Source organism: Bombina bombina, chromosome 1 (genome assembly GCF_027579735.1).
Source record: "Bombina bombina isolate aBomBom1 chromosome 1, aBomBom1.pri, whole genome shotgun sequence".
NCBI lineage: Eukaryota > Metazoa > Chordata > Amphibia > Anura > Bombinatoridae > Bombina > Bombina bombina.
Genome location: NC_069499.1, coordinates 171206429 through 171224407, shown reverse-complemented (window position 1 = coordinate 171224407; position 17979 = coordinate 171206429). Strand labels below are relative to the sequence as shown.

The window sequence follows — 17979 nt, the reverse complement described above, 5'->3', positions numbered from 1 at the left end:
ATTATATATTTGTAGTACATATTACATGTAGCTTCTGCGGCAAAAGATTTAAAAAAAAAATGTGAATTCATGCATGAAGAATTTAAAGTCTACTCTTGGGATTTACACATTCATTCTTAATCAAATAAAGTGTCACTTTATATAATGCTATAATGTTTGATGTCAAGTTAGTTTGATTTAAGGACATTTTCACATTGCCTCTATTTAATCAACCATGCAAAGTTGAAATGTATGTGTTATGTTAAAATAACAGGAATAAAATATTGTTCTGCATGTCACACATTGCAGGACATTTTAAATGAATGTCTAACAATTTAACATATTTAATCCTGTTGTCACATAAATATGTTTTTTGCATAAGACAACAAAGAGACATGTTCACAGATTTTAAATTAAAAATAATTTAAGAACCATCAATTAACAGGAATTTGTTTTCATGGCAAACACATTTTTATTAGGTTCATGGTTGCTATTATTATTTGCAGAGCGCCAACAGATTCCATAGCGCTAAGCATGAGAATATTTATTTTGTTCAGTGAAATTACATTATTGCATATTATTATGTGGTGTATTCCAATCTATTTAGAAGAGTTATGAAGGGTTTTAAAATCCAAGGATGCACAAATCCATCAGAAAACAAGGTTATCTTTTTGTATTTGAGGGCATTGGATGTTTCCAAAATATACAATAAAAATAAAAAATAACAATAAAGTCTACATGACAAGTGGCACACTAATGACTGCACTGGGTGCACTATCCATATCACCGCCGCATGCTAAGAATAGTGCAAAATCTAGTATTACAAGTGAATGGTAAATTTGTTTTACCAGAGAAAGTGAGAGCGACCGCATTTTTTAAGTGCGCCCAACAGTTTCAATGGATAGCATAGGGCATGCTAACATCGCTCATATTCCAAGTGGTGAGTTATGTGCAACTCATAATTGCGCTGAATAATTTAGCGAGACCTAAAGTAATTTGAATGAATTTCTTTCATGATTCGGATAGAGTATGCAATTTTAAGCCACTTTCTAATTTACTCCTATTATCAATTTTTCTTCGTTCTCTTGTTATCTTTATTTAAAAGCAGGAATGTAAAGCTTAGGAGCCAACTCATTTTAGGTTCAGCATTCTGGATAGCGCTTGCTTATTGGTGGCTAAATTTAGCTACAGCGAAGGGGGTAAGTAGAATAGCGATAACAGCAAATATAAATATATATGTAAAATGATTATATACATATATATTATCACATAAATATATATGTACAGTATGTAAGCATATACATATATATTTACAGGGAACACACAGTACTTTTCAGTGCCATTTCTTTTCTAACACCCCATTCCCTCTAACTTTTGCCCAAAATACTGCCTAGTGCAGTTATTTTATAAAAACAATAAAGATGCTGCTATCTTTATTTTTTAATAAAGTACACTACACTGTATTTTGGAGGCATTTGGGGCACATTTATCAAATTAACCAGAGATCTGATCTAAATAGAACATATTCTGTTATGTAAAGAACATTGGAATATGAAATATTCATATTTTCATGTTGGGTTAGCTCAAATCAGAATATGCAATCGTGTTTGCGCAAGAGTGGGATGTTAGATTTTTTTCCACTTTTTTCAATTTTTCCAATTTAATTTAACGCACGTCAGGCATTAGCACAACCTCAGAACTCCAGTTAACTGTTATGTGTGACCAAAAAAAAGTTACACAAAGCACATCAGAAATACAAGTACCGTTACAATTATTATTACACAAATAAAAATAATTATAAAAAGAATATTGCATTAAATAGTTATAAGGGCTCAAAGATATGAGTTCTCAGTTGTTTGAGAAAAAACAGGCCTGCAAAGGGCTTTAACATAGAGATACATACATGTACATGTCTAAATTTGTATATGTATGTATATTCATATATGTGTTCATATGTTTTTATGTGTTTATATGTGTATATATGTATTTACAGACATATACCTGTATACACATATAAACACAAATACAAAAATATACATAGAAATATTTTGGAGCACTTTGCAGTCAAGTAGATGAAAACATAAAATTTAATATTTCTGCAAAATTCATATTTAATAAAGTGTTTAACTATTGTACTGTAAATATTTCACATTCCAATATTCTTCCCATAGGGGAATATGTTTTATGTATTTATAAATAGATATTCCTATATATATCTATATAAATCTATACCTATATATATTCATGTATGTGTATATATATATATATATATATGTATATATATATATAAAGAGAGAGAGAGAGAGAGAGAGAGAGGTATAGATATAAATGTTACCAAAAAAACATCAGATATATGTAAAACAGGCATGGAACAACCATTGATGCAGAAGGTGCAGTGGCACCAGGGCCCAAGCACTGGAGGGGGCCCATAGCAGTCATTCTATACATAGGTGTGTGCAGAATGTGTACAATCCTAATGCTGGGAAACCTTTTATTAGAGCAGGTCCATCTACCTACCTTTCTATCTATCCTCAAAAACATTATACAGAGCAGCATGTATATTATTACTGTTACCTACTACTGAGATCCCATTGGGGGCCAAAAACATTTTTGCACCAGGGCCCTCTGTTAAGTAGGTCTGCTACGGATATAGAAATATGTATTTATGAATAAACGTTCTATGTGAAGAACATTAGAATGGGAAACATTAATATTTCATATCAGGTTAGTGGACTTGAGTAAACATGATCGAGCTTGTGCAACTTGTTGGGTGTTTTTTTTTTTTTTTTACTTTTCGGTTCTATTGAAGATTATAGGGGTTTACGTTGACGTGGTCGCGATATTTGAAGTTCGGCTTTTTGTGCACGTCGGGTTAGCGCACAAGCGTAAACTTTTTACTTTTAACTTGTAATATGCGCACTACCCAACATGCGCAAAAAGTCTAGCGGGTTTAAAGCGCAAGCCAGAGTGCAAACTCCCACTTCACTTGTAATCTAGCCCACAATGTTCTTCTGTTTTACTGCATTGAACAGCCAATATGAAACAATTTTGTCTATTACAGTTTTTCCTGTGTTTCACAATCTTAGTTAAGAATTACATTTTCATGGTTTAGATAGAGCATGACATTTTATCTTTCTTATTTACTTCTATTATCAAATTTGTTTCAATATCTTCAGAGCAGTAATACACTACTGGGAGCTAGCTGAACACATCAGACGGGCCAATGACAAGAGGCATATATGTGCAGTCACCAATCAGCAGGTTGTTCCCAGTAGTGCATTGCTGCTCCTTAACCTTCTTAGGTAAACAAAGGATTCCAAGAAAACAAAGCAAATTTGATAATATAAGTAAATTCGAAAGTTGTGTAAAATTGCATTCTCTATCTGAATCATAAAGGTTAAATTTGTACTTTACTCTCCCTTTAATTATTGATTTGTTCTTGCAAAAAGACAAAAATAACCCTAGTGCATTAATCACTAACTTAAAGGGACATTATACACTTATTTTGTCTTAGCATAAATGTTTTTTAGATGATCTACAAATTTATTTAGCCCATAAAGTTTTTTTTGTTTTTTTTAAATGTATAGTTTTGCTTATTTTTAAATAACATTGCTCTGATTTTCAGACTCTTAACCAAGCCCCAAATTTTTAGGAGAATACTGACAGATACCTTCTTCAGCTTACTCCTGTTTGTGTAAAGGGTCTTTTCATATGCAAAAGAAGGGGGAGGGGGAGTGTCTTATTTCCCATTTGCAGTGGTCTTTTCAGCTACCTTTTCAACATAGCTAAACTGAGAGCTTCTAAGTAAGTTTTATATTGGATTTTTATATCAGTATCTGTGCATCTTATTCTTTATAGTAGTGTCTATTACATGCAGTTATATGAAAACTGGTGTATACTGTCCCTTTAATGGAGTTGATGATCATGTTAGATGTCAAAAGTCTCAAAGTCTGGGAATTTAGCAAAGGTAGAGCGATGGCATCAAAACGTAGTATCCAAGAAAATACTATTATATTAATGTCTCAGTTACTTACAAAAAAATATAGACATTTTGCATGGTAGTATTTATAGTTCTAGCACCGAGCATGGATTACTTGCAACAGTTATTTCTATACTTTTGCCTAGGTGCATGTGCCTCATCACCTCTGTGCATTTTGCAGTTGTTGCATGAACATTGTTACAGAATGGATATCACGAGTCATTACCCTCTTCCATTGTGTAACCACTCCCTTTCTTTCCCTCTCACCCCTCTCCTCCTCCCCTTCCAGCCAATCATCTTTGTTTCGGACAGATCAAACAGCAATAAAGAGTTGAGTGTGGACGAAGGGTCTGACGAAGAAAAGAAAAAAAAGAGCGCGGCTCAGAAAGAGAAAAAAGATAAGGTCGTTGTGCCTTCTGTTCATAATAATATTGAAATCTGCCAATGCTGGGCAAAAGTTTCAGTGTGGAGGGACCATTTTCTAATTAGGATTTTTATATAAGAAAAATTACATTCTTGTGTCGAAAGTATGGGACAAAGGATGTTCCAATACTGTGCAGAAATAAAACATGATTTACAAGACTGAGCAGAAATGAAAGGGGATTTACAAGATTCAAGATTGTGTAGAAATAAAATATATTTCCCTTTTAGATTTTTGCAGCTTTTTCATGTGAAGAGATACTAACTATCATTATTTGCTCATAACATCTGCTAGCTATATATATTTGTTTTATAAGGTGGTGAGAGTCCACAAGCCATTAGTCCTGGGATTCGACTCATGGCCACTAGGAGGCAGCAAAGATTTCCAAAACTCTAAGAGCACTTAATTCCTCCCACCTCTCTGGTATCCTAGTCTTTTCTTTTTTTCTACTGGAGAAGAATTCAGGTGCTCCATTTTTTTTGTTGAGAGTTGTTGGACCAATTTGAAGCCATTTTCCCCTCAAAGAGCTGCTACTGTGAGACAGAAGGGTAATTGGAGTATTGGGGCAATGACACAATTACACACAGTGAGGAGTTTGTGACAGGCCTGCCACAGGTGTCGTGGGTATGTGTCTCAGCCTCCTCCTGTTAGGTCATCAATGTACTCTTGTCATCTTCTGTGATGTACACAGCACTGGATGGTCTCTCTACAGGAAGTAGTCTTTTCTGCAGCCAGTATGCACAGTAGAGTGGGTGCATCAGAAATAAATGCAGCCATTTCTTTGCACTCACATAGCCCACAGGCTATTAGTAGGTACACCAATTTTGAGGTGCATTATTGCCAGGGGATATACACATGTAGCATTCTAATTACCCTTTTATTACATAGACTTTTCATACTTAGTCTAGTAATTATGGAAATGTTATTATGTGTTAATAGCAGCTAACTATTATTTAGCTAATTCACCTGGGAGCTACATCTCAATGCAGCATTATACCCTCTGTTATAAAAAGAGATTTAACTGTTTCTCAATGTGAGGGGGGTGTCTCTGTGTATTTTATGTTTTTTTGTACACATTTTATTTACTGTTTTAAATGTATTTAAAGTAAAAAATGGTACCTTACATTATCTTTTAGAGGGTAGATCCACTGATAACAAATGTATTATCTATTTTTCAGAATTGTTACAAGCTCAGTTTTGCAATTCCTGAATGGATCACATTAGGCAGTCTAACAGTCTAATGCTGTTTTTGCTTCTAAATTAATCCTCCCTCTGTTTCCTCAGTACAAGGGAGTGCTTCAGATTTTGCTCCAGGATTTAGAGATTTGTGCTCTCTGTAGTTGTGGCGGATATGCATCCTCCAAGTATGCGCAAAATGCATACAGTATGTCTGAAATATGAATACAATATCAGGATATTCAGAGGTCAGAACAACGTAGGATGCCATTATAGTCAAAGACCCTAAATCATCTGGAAAAAAACCTTCCAAACAAATCAAATTTTTAAACATTCTGCCAAGTCACATAAGTTTTTGTTTCTTGCTTCTGAAGCACTTTGGTAAACTTTTCCAGTGGTGGATGGTGCTATTCACTTTAGCCAAATGCACCACTATTCCCTTAGAGGATAGTACATTTTTCATGAACCATATGGACATGAAATTGGTAACCTTTAATCAGAAAGCCTTTTCCACCAAACATTGCTTCTGTAGCAGTTGTGTCTGCACTTTGGGGTGACAATTTTCTGAGCAAATCTCAGAAGACTCTGTGGAAAAGATTTTCAAAATGGTTTGAAACTTCTAAAGTCGACTTATTTGTGGTCCCATTGTTGACATAATTCAATGTTATACAAAGTATATGACTTTAGCAGTGCTGACCAGAAGGGTTTTATGATTTAAGTCATTGTCAGCAAACTGGGTGCACAAAGATAGACTTTAATATCTCCTTTGTTTGGTCTATCTACAGCTCCCAGAATATTTACAATGTTTCTAGGAACTCTCTTTTGTTTGTAATAAGAAATCATATAGTTCAGTGGCTCTATATCTAGACAGAATATTGGTTAAGGCTCCATTTTTTCCAAATGGAAAAGCGACAAATTGGTAATTCTTGTCTAGAAAAGAGAATCTCAGAAATCGATAGTGGTCTGGATGAATCAGAATATGAAGATATGGACATATAATGACCTTGCTGAACAAAAGGCAGAATAGTCCTTATAGTTACCATTTGAAAGATGGCACTCTGAATAAAACCCCAGACCCTGTTCCTGAAACGGAACTTATATGATTACCCCTTAAAGCTCCAGATCTGAAACACACTTCAGAAAAGCCTGAGCCTTCACTGGATTTACTGGGACATGTGAGAGAAAAAAAATCTTCACACAGGGGGTCTTACTCTGAATTCTATTCGATACCCTTGAGAGACAATACTCTTAATCCACTGATTTTGGACAGAATCTGTCCAAATGTTTTGGAAAAAATTTAAATCCGCCCCCCACCAGCTGAAATGAGGGCTGCACCTTCATGCAGATTTGGGGGCTAGCTTTGGTTCCTTAAAGGGCTTGGATCTATTCCAACTTGAAGAAGGTTTCCAATTGGAACCAGATTCTATTGGGGAAGGCTTGGCTTTCTGTTCCTTATTCTGTTGAAAAGAATGAAAACGATTCGAAGGTTTTAGATTTACCTTTAGGATTATATCCTGAGGCAAAAAACTCCCTTCCAGTGATAGTTGAGATAATTGAATCCAACTGAATTATTACCTTAGAAAAAAAGAGATAGTGATCTAGACTTAGATACCATGTCAGCACTCCAACATTTAAGCCACAAAGCCCTTCTAGCTAAAATAGCTAAAGACATAGATTTAACATCAATTTTGATGATATCAAAAATAGCATCACAGATAAAATGATTAGCATGTTGAAGCAAGCAAACAATGCTAGACAAATCAAAATCTGTTTCCTATTGCGCTAAGCTTTCCAACCAAAAAGTTGATGCAGCTGCAACATCAGCCATGGATATAGAAGGCCTAAAAATATAGCCAGAAAATAAATAAGCTTTCCTTAGATAAGATTCAAGTTTCCTATCTAAAGGAACCTTAAAAGAAGTACTAACTCATAGGAATAGTAGTATAAGAGTAGAAATAGCTCCATCAACTTTGGGGGATTTTTTCTCTAGCTGCTGGCAAAGGATACAACTTCTTAAACCTAAAAGAAGGAATAGAAGAAGTACTAGGCCTATTCCATTCCTTAGAAATCATATCAGAAATAGCATCAGGAACTGGAAAAACCTCTGGAGTAACCACAGGAGGTTTGTAAACAGTATTTAAATGTTTACTAATTTTAGTAACATGAGGACTAGAATCTTCAATATCTAAAGTAACGAACACTTCTTTATGAATATAATCCATCTTAAAGAGATAAGTAGATTTGTCAGTTGTCAATATCTGAGGAAGGATCTTCTGAACCAGATAGATCCTCATCAGAGAAGGATAATTCAGTATGTTGTCGGTCATTTGAAATTTCATCAACTTTATGAGAAGTTTTAAAAGACCTTTTATGTTTATTAGAAGGCGGAATAGCAGACGAAGCCTTCTGAATCGCATCAGCAATAAAAAGCTTTTATATTCACAGGGATATCATGTACATCAGATGTTGAAAGAACAACAGACATTGTACTAGTACTGAAGGATACATTCTCTGCATGCAATAGCTTGTCATGACAACATACTACAGCTGGAGATATAATCTCCACAAACTTACAACAGATACACTTATCTTTGGTAGAACTGTTATCAGGCAGCAGGATTCCAACAGTGGTTTCTGAGACAGGATCAGATTGAGACATCTTGCAAATGTAAGAGAAAAAAACAACATATAAAGCAAAATTATAAATTTCCTTATATGGCAGTTTCAGGAATGGGAAAAAAAATGCAAACAGCATAGCCCTCTGAGCATAAAAAAGAGCAAGAGGCATATAGGAAGTGGGGTTTAAATAAATAAATTAGTTGGCGCCAAGTATGACGCACAACACAAAATGAAATTTTTGGGCGCTAACAACATCCGGAAATGACGCAACCTGCGTCATGGCAGATGCAACCTTGTGTAAGGAAACCTTGACATCAATTAACAGAAATGACGAATTTGCGTCACCGAACGTACCTTTGTGCCAAAAAATTCTTGATCCAAGTATGACGCAATAAATATCAGCATTTTGCGACCTCGCAAGACTAATTTTGCCCGCGAAAATTAATGAAAAAGCAGTCAAATTTGAAGAAAAGACTATACCCCAGGTAATACAAAATAACTTCCTAAATATGTTTCCCAATTTTGAAACTGATAGTCTGCAAAAGGAAATATACATAAACCTGACTCATGGCAAATATAATTACAATGCATATATTTATGTTAAAATGGTTTTTATTGAAATAACAGCATTAAACATAGTACATGTCTTATATCATGGGTTACATTAATATTACATCAAGTGATTATACACAACCTTCTCAGTAAAAAGCGTTTCCCAACTTTCCATACTATCATGTTTAGCTACAATGCATAATTTGTTCTGGGACATGGGTATCTGACCTGTTGCAATTCTCATCAAAAACATTCATTACATGTACATGTTTCTTATTACCATCAAACAGTTAACAAATAAACTAATATAACTTGTGGTCACTTCAAATTTAACAATCATTTGTCCATACTAATTCTTATAAGTACTTCTTTTCTTTAATTTATTGTTCCTACCCTTATCTATGATGAAAGAGAGTCCTCCATAGCCATATTACCTTAACAACCAGCTTTGTTTTTTATGTAGACCTATGTAGATGACTTTTTCCTTTTTGTGTTTTATTTAGTATACATTCTCTATCCCCTATACAAAAGTAAATCAACTAGTTTATGGTGAATGCATTATCCAGTAAAACCAAATTTTGTGGAAAATGTCCACCGTCCCTAGTATTGTTGCTGCCGTTTCATGTAGAGAGTATGTCGTTTTAAATCTTCCTAGTATTTCTTGCCATGTCTGTACCCCCTCCTTCCAATGTCTAGCTATACCCACCCTCGTAACCGTACAAAGAATTCTAATAAAAGTGTTGATGTGTTTGTTGAGAGTGGAGATTGGGGCATTTAATAACCCCTGGGATATATTTAGTGATACGTGCTCGTCTAGGAGTGTGCTAAGATAGTTTGATAGTGTGGTCCAAATGTGGGCTACCCCGGGGCATTCCCACCACATGTGTAGATAGGTACCTATTGAGTTGCACCCCCTGTAACAGTTTCTGCTCTTGCCTTCCATGTACTGTGAGGTTTTGACCGGAGTTAAATACCACCTAAAGATGGTCTTGATGCTGTTTTCCCTCAAGTCTGCGCTAATTAATCCTTTGCATGAGGAGTGAAACAACTCTTGCCATTCTTGTGTTTCTAGTGTTGTGTTTGAGTCTTTTTCCCACTTAAGCATAGCCGGTAACTTAGTATGATCTTTTGAGTTTTGTATAGCAAGATATAGCAGCGAGATAGATTGTTTAGGCCTAGTGGCAGTGCAGCATAGTCTCTCCAAAATGGTGCTGGGTTGTTTGTGTATATTTGGTATATATTTATTTAGGGCCGATAGAATCTGCAAGTATAAATACCATTGCAATGGAATGGGCGCCAGTTTTTCTTGTAGCTGGTTAAAAGTCATCGGTTTAGTTTTTGTCAGTAAGTCTCCTACCCTGTAAAGGCCCTTGTTCTCCCACTTGTCTAGTTGTTTCCTATACTCAGCTGGGACGAGGTATTTAAGTGGCATCTTGTAAGAAAATTCTGGTAATAATCCCTTCTTATTTGCTAGCAGTTTCCACTGATTAAACAAGAATATTGTAGTGGGGGAGTTATTTTTGATCTGATGTTGTTGTAGTGATTTATCCCATATCAAGTCACCCGCTGAGTCTAGCTCTCCTATCTCTGCCTCTAATTCCTTCCAAACCAAGTTCTCAATTGAGGATCCTAACAACGCATTTTGGGACAGTCTCACTGCTTCATAGTAGCTCAGTAAGTCGGGCACCCCTATGCCCCCTAGTTGTCTATGTCTGGTTAATGTCGTGTATGGTATTCTTGTTTGCTTCCTACCGTTTATGAAGCAGATCATTTCTGATTGTAATGCTTTTAGATCTTTCTTTGGGATTGGGATGGGTAGTGTGCGAAATAGATAGAGTATCCTTGGCAGCAAATTCATTTTAACAGCGGAAATTTTCCCGTACCATGAGAAATTTAACAGCTTCCACTTAGCGATATCCTTACGTATTTCTTTGTACAGGGGAAGGTAGTTTACCCTGTACAAATCTGTATATTGATTTGTCAGTTGGACTCCCAAATATCTAATATGTGACTTAACCCAAGAGAATGAGAAGTTTAATTCTATTAGTTTTTTCGTATGGGCTGGTAGAGCAATTGCCATTGCTTCAGTTTTATCCAAATTAATCTTATAGCCCGACACTGTCGAGAACTTCTGTAGTAGTTCATACAAGTTAGTGAGGGATGTCAGGGGTTTGGTCAGCGTCAGAAGGACATCATCCGCAAAAAGGGTGATCTTGTAATCTGTGTTATTAATTTTAAGCCCAGCTATATCAGGCGATTGCCTGATGTTGGCTGCTAGCGGCTCCATACAAAGAGCGAACAATAACGGGGAGAGTGGGCACCCTTGTCTTGTGCCATTCTTAATATGTATAAGGTTGGAATGGTGTCCCATGGCTCTCTCCGTGGCGGTGGGGTCTGAGTAAATGTTTTGTAATGCTTTTATAAAGGGGCCCCTGAAACCCATTCTGTCCAAAACCGTGAACATGTATGTCCAATCAATTCTGTCAAACGCCTTCTCCGCGTCCAATGACAGGACCAGAGAAGGCGTTTTCTTCTGTTCTAGATGTGCAATGGTGGTCATTATGCATCTGATGTTGTCGGGTGCCTCCCTCCCCGCCACAAACCCTACCTGATCTGGGTGCACCAGTCTCGGCAGAACAGTCTTTAGCCTGTTTGCTGAGATTTTAGTAAAAATCTTTAAGTCTTGGTTTATGAGTGATATGGGCCTATAGCTAGTGCACCATTTTGGGGGTTTTCCTGGTTTAGGGATGACGATTATTCTGGCTCTGAGAAGGTCCTGCGGTATGTCATGTCCCTGCATAATGTGGTTCGAAAACTTAACTAGGTGTGGGACCAGGGAGGATCTAAACAATTTATAGTATTCTCCAGGCAAACCATCAGGTCCTGAAGCTTTTCCTGGCTTTAACTCCTTGATAGCCTGCTGGACCTCAACTATTGTAATTTCTTGATTTAGATTATCTCTCTCTAATTCCGACAGTGAGGGTAAGTGTGCCTCATCCAGTAGTTTTGTTAATAAAGTTTCCGTATGTGTGGAGTGCGTGACATGGGTTCCCTCATATAAAGTGCTATAGTATTGGGCAAAACAGTCCACAATCTCTTGTGGGTGTGTGGTTGTGGTACCATCTTGTTTCTGAATTTGAAGTATGGTGGCTAGTCTAGTTTTCTCCCGGATTCTATTACAATGCGTATATTTAAAACTTTAAAATAATACATAAAGTGCCAAACCATAGCTGAGAGTGTCTTAAGTAATGAAAACATACTTACCAAAAGACACCCATCCACATATAGCAGATAGCCAAACCAGTACTGAAACAGTATCCGTAGAGGTAATGGAATATGAGAGTATATCGTTGATCTGAGAAGGGAGGTAGGAGATGAATCTCTACGACTGATAACAGAGAACCTTTGAAAAGATTTCCCGTGAGGAAAACCATAGAATCAATAGGTGATACTCCCTTCACATCCCTCTGACAAACGCTGTACTCTGAGAGGAATCGGGCTTCAAAATGCTGAGAAGCGCATATCAACGAAGAAAATCAAGTACAAACTTAGTTCACCACCTCCATAGGAGGTAAAGTTTGTAAAACTGAATTGTGGGTGTGGTGAGGGGTGTATTTATAGGCATTTTGAGGTTTGGGAAACTTTGCCCCTCCTGGTAGGATTGTATATCCCATACGACACTAGCTCATGTACTCTTGCCAATTACATGAAATAAATCATATAGTTCAGTGGCTCTAGACAGTATATTGGTTAAGGCTCCATTTTTTCCTACAGCTGTATTTCATACCAGCAGTCTGCTATTTTCTTCACAGACATGGTTTTAGAATTCATTTAAAAGACTTCTCTTTTTCTTTTATTAAGAGTCTATTTTCGATGAGTCATTATAGACTAAGTGACTATGAAGCTTTCTCTAACAGATCAGGGATCAAAGTTTCAGTCAGTTTGTTCACAACTAAACTAAATTTCCAACCCATCTGTAACTCAATGTATGGAAGAGTTAGGTGTGAATATTGCAGCATCAGATGTTGTTCTTTTTGCACAGTGCCATATGAGACCTCTTCAACATTGCATGCTATGACAATGGTGTAAAAAATTCACTCAACTATCTCATAGAAATCTATGTGATTGTTCAGTGAGGCACTCTCTGTCCCGGGGTATAGTTTTCCAGACTACTTTTCTGGAGGCGTCCTTTATTTTCCCAACTTGGAACATAAAGGCTGCAGCCCCCATTCTCTGGGATTGGGGTTCAGTCTGCAGGTCCAGGAGAGCACAGTGTATAGACTTAAGTACCTTCAGAGCTGCCCACTTCTGAAAGGAGAAACTTATCCAAGTTTTTTGTTCAGACAATGTTACAGCCTCTAGGGGAAGTTAATCTTAACACCTCATCTTGATGGATTAGAGGTTGTATACCTATTTTTTTTATAACAAAGAGGTTTCATTGATGCTGTATTAAACACCTTATTTCAGGCCATAAATTATTAACATTAAACATTTAATTATTAAATTCCTACTTTTAAAAACTAGCCGCTAGATTTGGAGTTTTGTCGGTAACGACCCGAAAAACTAACGCCGGCTTTTTTCTGGCCGCACCATAAAAATAACTCTGGTATTGAGAGTCCACATAAAGGCTGCGTTAGGCTCCAAAAAAGGAGCGTAGAGCATTTTTAACGCAGCTTCAACTCTCAATACCAGAGTTGCTTACGGACGCGGCCAGCCTCAAAAACGTGCTCGTGCACGATTCCCCCATAGGAAACAATGGGGCTGTTTGAGCTGAAAAAAAACCTAACACCTGCAAAAAAGCCGCATTCAGCTCTTAACGCAGCCCCATTGTTTGCTATGGGGAAACACTTCCTACGTCTGCACCTAACACTCTAACATGTACCCCGAGTCTAAACACCCCTAACCTTACACTTATTAACCCCTAATCTGCCGCCCCCGCTATCGCTGACACCTGCATTTTATTTTTAACCCCTAATCTGCCGCTCCGTAAACCACCGCTACTTACATTATCCCTATGTACCCCTAATCTGCTGCCCCTAACACCGCCGACCCCTATATTATATTTATTAACCCCTAATCTGCCCCCCACAACGTCGCCTCCACCTGCCTACACTTATTAACCCCTAATCTGCCGAGCGGACCTGAGCGCTACTATAATAAAGTTATTAACCCCTAATCCGCATCACTAACCCTATAATAAATAGTATTAACCCCTAATCTGCCCTCCTCAACGTCGCCTCCACCTGCCTACACTTATTAACCCCTAATCTGCCGACCGGAGCTCACCGCTATTCTAATAAATGTATTAACCCCTAAAGCTAAGTTTAACCCTGACACTAACACCCCCCTAAGTTAAATATAATTTACATCTAACGAAATTAACTCTTATTAAATAAATTATTCCGATTTAAAGATAAATACTTACCTGTAAAATAAATCCTAATATAGCTACAATATAAATTATAATTATATTGTAGCTATTTTAGGATTAATATTTATTTTACAGGCAACTTTGTAATTATTTTAAACAGGTACAATAGCTATTAAATAGTTAAGAACTGGAGCTTTTTGTAAGTATTTTAGATTTGTATAGGTTGAACTCGATGGACTTCAGTCTTTTTTCAACCTTATCTACTATGTTACTATGTTACTATGTAAAATAGTTAAAATAATTACAAAATTACCTGTAAAATAAATACTAACCTAAGTTACAATTAAACCTAACACTACACTATCAATAAATTAATTAAATAAACTACCTACAATTACCTACAATTAACCTAACACTACACTATCAATAAATTAATTAAATACAATTCCTACAAATAAATACAATTAAATAAACTAGCTAAAGTACAAAAAATAAAAAAGAACTAAGTTACAAAAAATAAAAAAATATTTATAAACATAAGAAAAATATTACAACAATTTTAAACTAATTACACCTACTCTAAGCCCCCTAATAAAACAACAAAGCCCCCCAAAATAAAAAATGCCCTACCCTATTCTAAATTACTAAAGTTAAAAGCTCTTTTACCTTACCAGCCCTGAACAGGGCCCTTTGCGGGGCATGCCCCAAGAAGTTCAGCTCTTTTGCCTGTAAAAAAAAACATACAATACCCCCCCCAACATTACAACCCACCACCCACATACCCCTAATCTAACCCAAACCCCCTTAAATAAACCTAACACTAAGCCCCTGAAGATCTTCCTACCTTGTCTTCACCTCACCGGGTATCACCGATCGGTCCTGGCTCCGATATCTTCATCCAACCCAAGCGGGGGCTAGACATCCACTGAAGAAGTCCAGAAGAGGGTCCAAAGTCTTCATCCTATCCGGGAAGAAGAGGCGATCCGGACCGGCAACCATCTTGATCCAAGCGGCATCTTCTATCTTCATCCGATGACGACCGGCTCCATCCTGAAGACCTCCACCGCGGACCCATCTTCTTCCGGCGACGTCCAACTGAAGAATGACGGTTCCTTTAAGGGACGTCATCCAAGATGGCGTCCCTCAAATTCTGATTGGCTGATAGGATTCTATCAGCAAATCGGAATTAAGGTAGGAATATTCTGATTGGCTGATGGAATCAGCCAATCAGAATCAAGTTCAATCCGATTGGCTGATCCAATCAGCCAATCAGATTGAGCTCGCATTCTATTGGCTGATCGGAACAGCCAATAGAATGCAAGCTCAATCTGATTGGCTGATTGGATCAGCCAATCGGATTGAACTTGATTCTGATTGGCTGATTCCATCAGCCAATCAGAATATTCCTACCTTAATTCCAATTGGCTGATAGAATCCTATCAGCCAATCGGAATTCGAGGGACGCCATCTTGGATGACGTCCCTTAAAGGAACCGTCATTCTTCAGTTGGACGTCGCCGGAAGAAGATGGGTCCGCGGTGGAGGTCTTCAGGATGGAGCCGGTCGTCATCGGATGAAGATAGAAGATGCTGCTTGGATCAAGATGGTTGCCGGTCCGGATCGCCTCTTCTTCCCGGATAGGATGAAGACTTTGGACCCTCTTCTGGACTTCTTCAGTGGATGTCTAGCCCCCGCTTGGGTTGGATGAAGATATCGGAGCCAGGACCGATCGGTGATACCCGGTGAGGTGAAGACAAGGTAGGAAGATCTTCAGGGGCTTAGTGTTAGGTTTATTTAAGGGGGGTTTGTTTTAGATTAGGGGTATGTGGGTGGTGGGTTGTAATGTTGGGGGGGGGGTATTGTATGTTTTTTTTACAGGCAAAAGAGCTGAACTTCTTGGGGCATGCCCCGCAAAGGGCCCTGTTCAGGGCTGGTAAGGTAAAAGAGCTTTTAACTTTAGTAATTTAGAATAGGGTAGGGCATTTTTTATTTTGGGGGGCTTTGTTGTTTTATTAGGGGGCTTAGAGTAGGTGTAATTAGTTTAAAATTGTTGTAATATTTTTCTTATGTTTGTAAATATTTTTTTATTTTTTGTAACAGTTCTTTTTTATTTTTTGTACTTTAGCTAGTTTATTTAATTGTATTTATTTGTAGGAATTGTATTTAATTAATTTATTGATAGTGTAGTGTTAGGTTAATTGTAGGTAATTGTAGGTAGTTTATTTAATTAATTTATTGATAGTGTAGTGTTAGGTTTAATTGTAACTTAGGTTAGTATTTATTTTACAGGTAATTTTGTAATTATTTTAACTATTTTAGCTATTAAATAGTTCTTAACTATTTAATAGCTATTGTACCTATTTAAAATAATTACAAAGTTGCCTGTAAAATAAATATTAATCCTAAAATAGCTACAATATAATTATAATTTATATTGTAGCTATATTAGGATTTATTTTACAGGTAAGTATTTATCTTTAAATCGGAATAATTTATTTAATAAGAGTTAATTAATTTCGTTAGATGTAAATTATATTTAACTTAGGGGGGTGTTAGTGTTAGGGTTAGACTAAGCTTTAGGGGTTAATACATTTATTAGAATAGCGGTGAGCTCCGGTCGGCAGATTAGGGGTTAATAAGTGTAGGCAGGTGGAGGCGACGTTGAGGAGGGCAGATTAGGGGTTAATACTATTTATTATAGGGTTAGTGATGCGGATTGGGGTTAATAACTTTATTATAGTAGCGCTCAGGTCCGCTCGGCAGATTAGGGGTTAATAAGTGTAGGCAGGTGGAGGCGATGTTGTGGGGGGCAGATTAGGGGTTAATAAATATAATATAGGGGTCGGCGGTGTTAGGGGCAGCAGATTAGGGGTACATAAGGATAACTTTGTTGGCGGCGCTTTGCGGTCGGCAGATTAGGGGTTAATAAGTGTAGGCAGATGGAGGCGACGTTGAGGGGGACAGATTAGGGGTTAATAAATATAATACAGGGGTCGGCGGTGTTAGGGGGAGCAGATTAGGGGTACATAAGGATAACGTAGGTGGCGGTCGGCAGATTAGGGGTTAAAAAAATTTATTCGAGTGTCTGCGATGTGGGGGGACCTCGGTTTAGGGGTACATAGGTAGTTTATGGGTGTTAGTGTACTTTAGAGTACAGTAGTTAAGAGCTTTAGAAACCGGCGTTAGGCCAGAAAGCTCTTAACTACTGACTTTTTTCCTGCGGCTGGAGTTTTGTCGTTAGATGTCTAACGCTCACTTCAGAAACGACTCTAAATACCGGAGTTATAAAAATCCCATTGAAAAGATAGGATACGCAATTTACGTAAGGGGATCTGCGGTATGGAAAAGTCGCGGCTGAAAAGTGAGCGTTAGACCCTTATCTGCTAACTGTTTAAAGAGTCATATTTAGTTGTTTTCTCTTTCAAGCAAATGGCTAGATACGGGTCTTGCGTTAGGGTTAAAAAGCAGCGTTGAGAGGTCCCAACGCTGCTTTTTAACGCCCGCTGGTATTACAAGTCTGGGAGGTACAGGTGTACCGCTCACTTTTTCTCCGCGACTCAAGCATACCGCAAATCCCCTTACGTCAATTGCGTATCCTATCTTTTTAATGGGATTTGCCTAATGCCGGTATTATGAGTCTTGGAGAAAGTGAGCGTTAGACCCTCTCCTGTCAAGACTGATACCGCATTGAAAAGTCAGTAGTTAAGAGCTTTATGGGCTAACGCCGTAACATAGAACTCTTAACTAAAGTGCTAAAAAGTACACTAACACCCATAAACTACCTATTAACTCCTAAACCGAGCCCCCCCCCCCCCCACATCGCAAACAGCTAACTAAAGTTTTTAACCCCTAATCTGCTGACCGGACATCGCCACCACTTTAA

At 37.4% G+C, this 17979-nt stretch overlaps 1 protein-coding gene across 1 annotated transcript in view; it reads left to right on the top strand.

Moving 5' to 3' along the window:
- The window catches only part of CAPN3 (calpain 3), a 337900-nt gene that overhangs the window by 217937 nt on the left and 101984 nt on the right, over positions 1-17979 (top strand). Inside the window, exon 16 of the mRNA XM_053697721.1 lies at positions 4248-4361. Coding sequence (XP_053553696.1) covers positions 4248-4361 — 114 coding nt within the window. The remainder of the gene's footprint in view (positions 1-4247; positions 4362-17979) is intronic.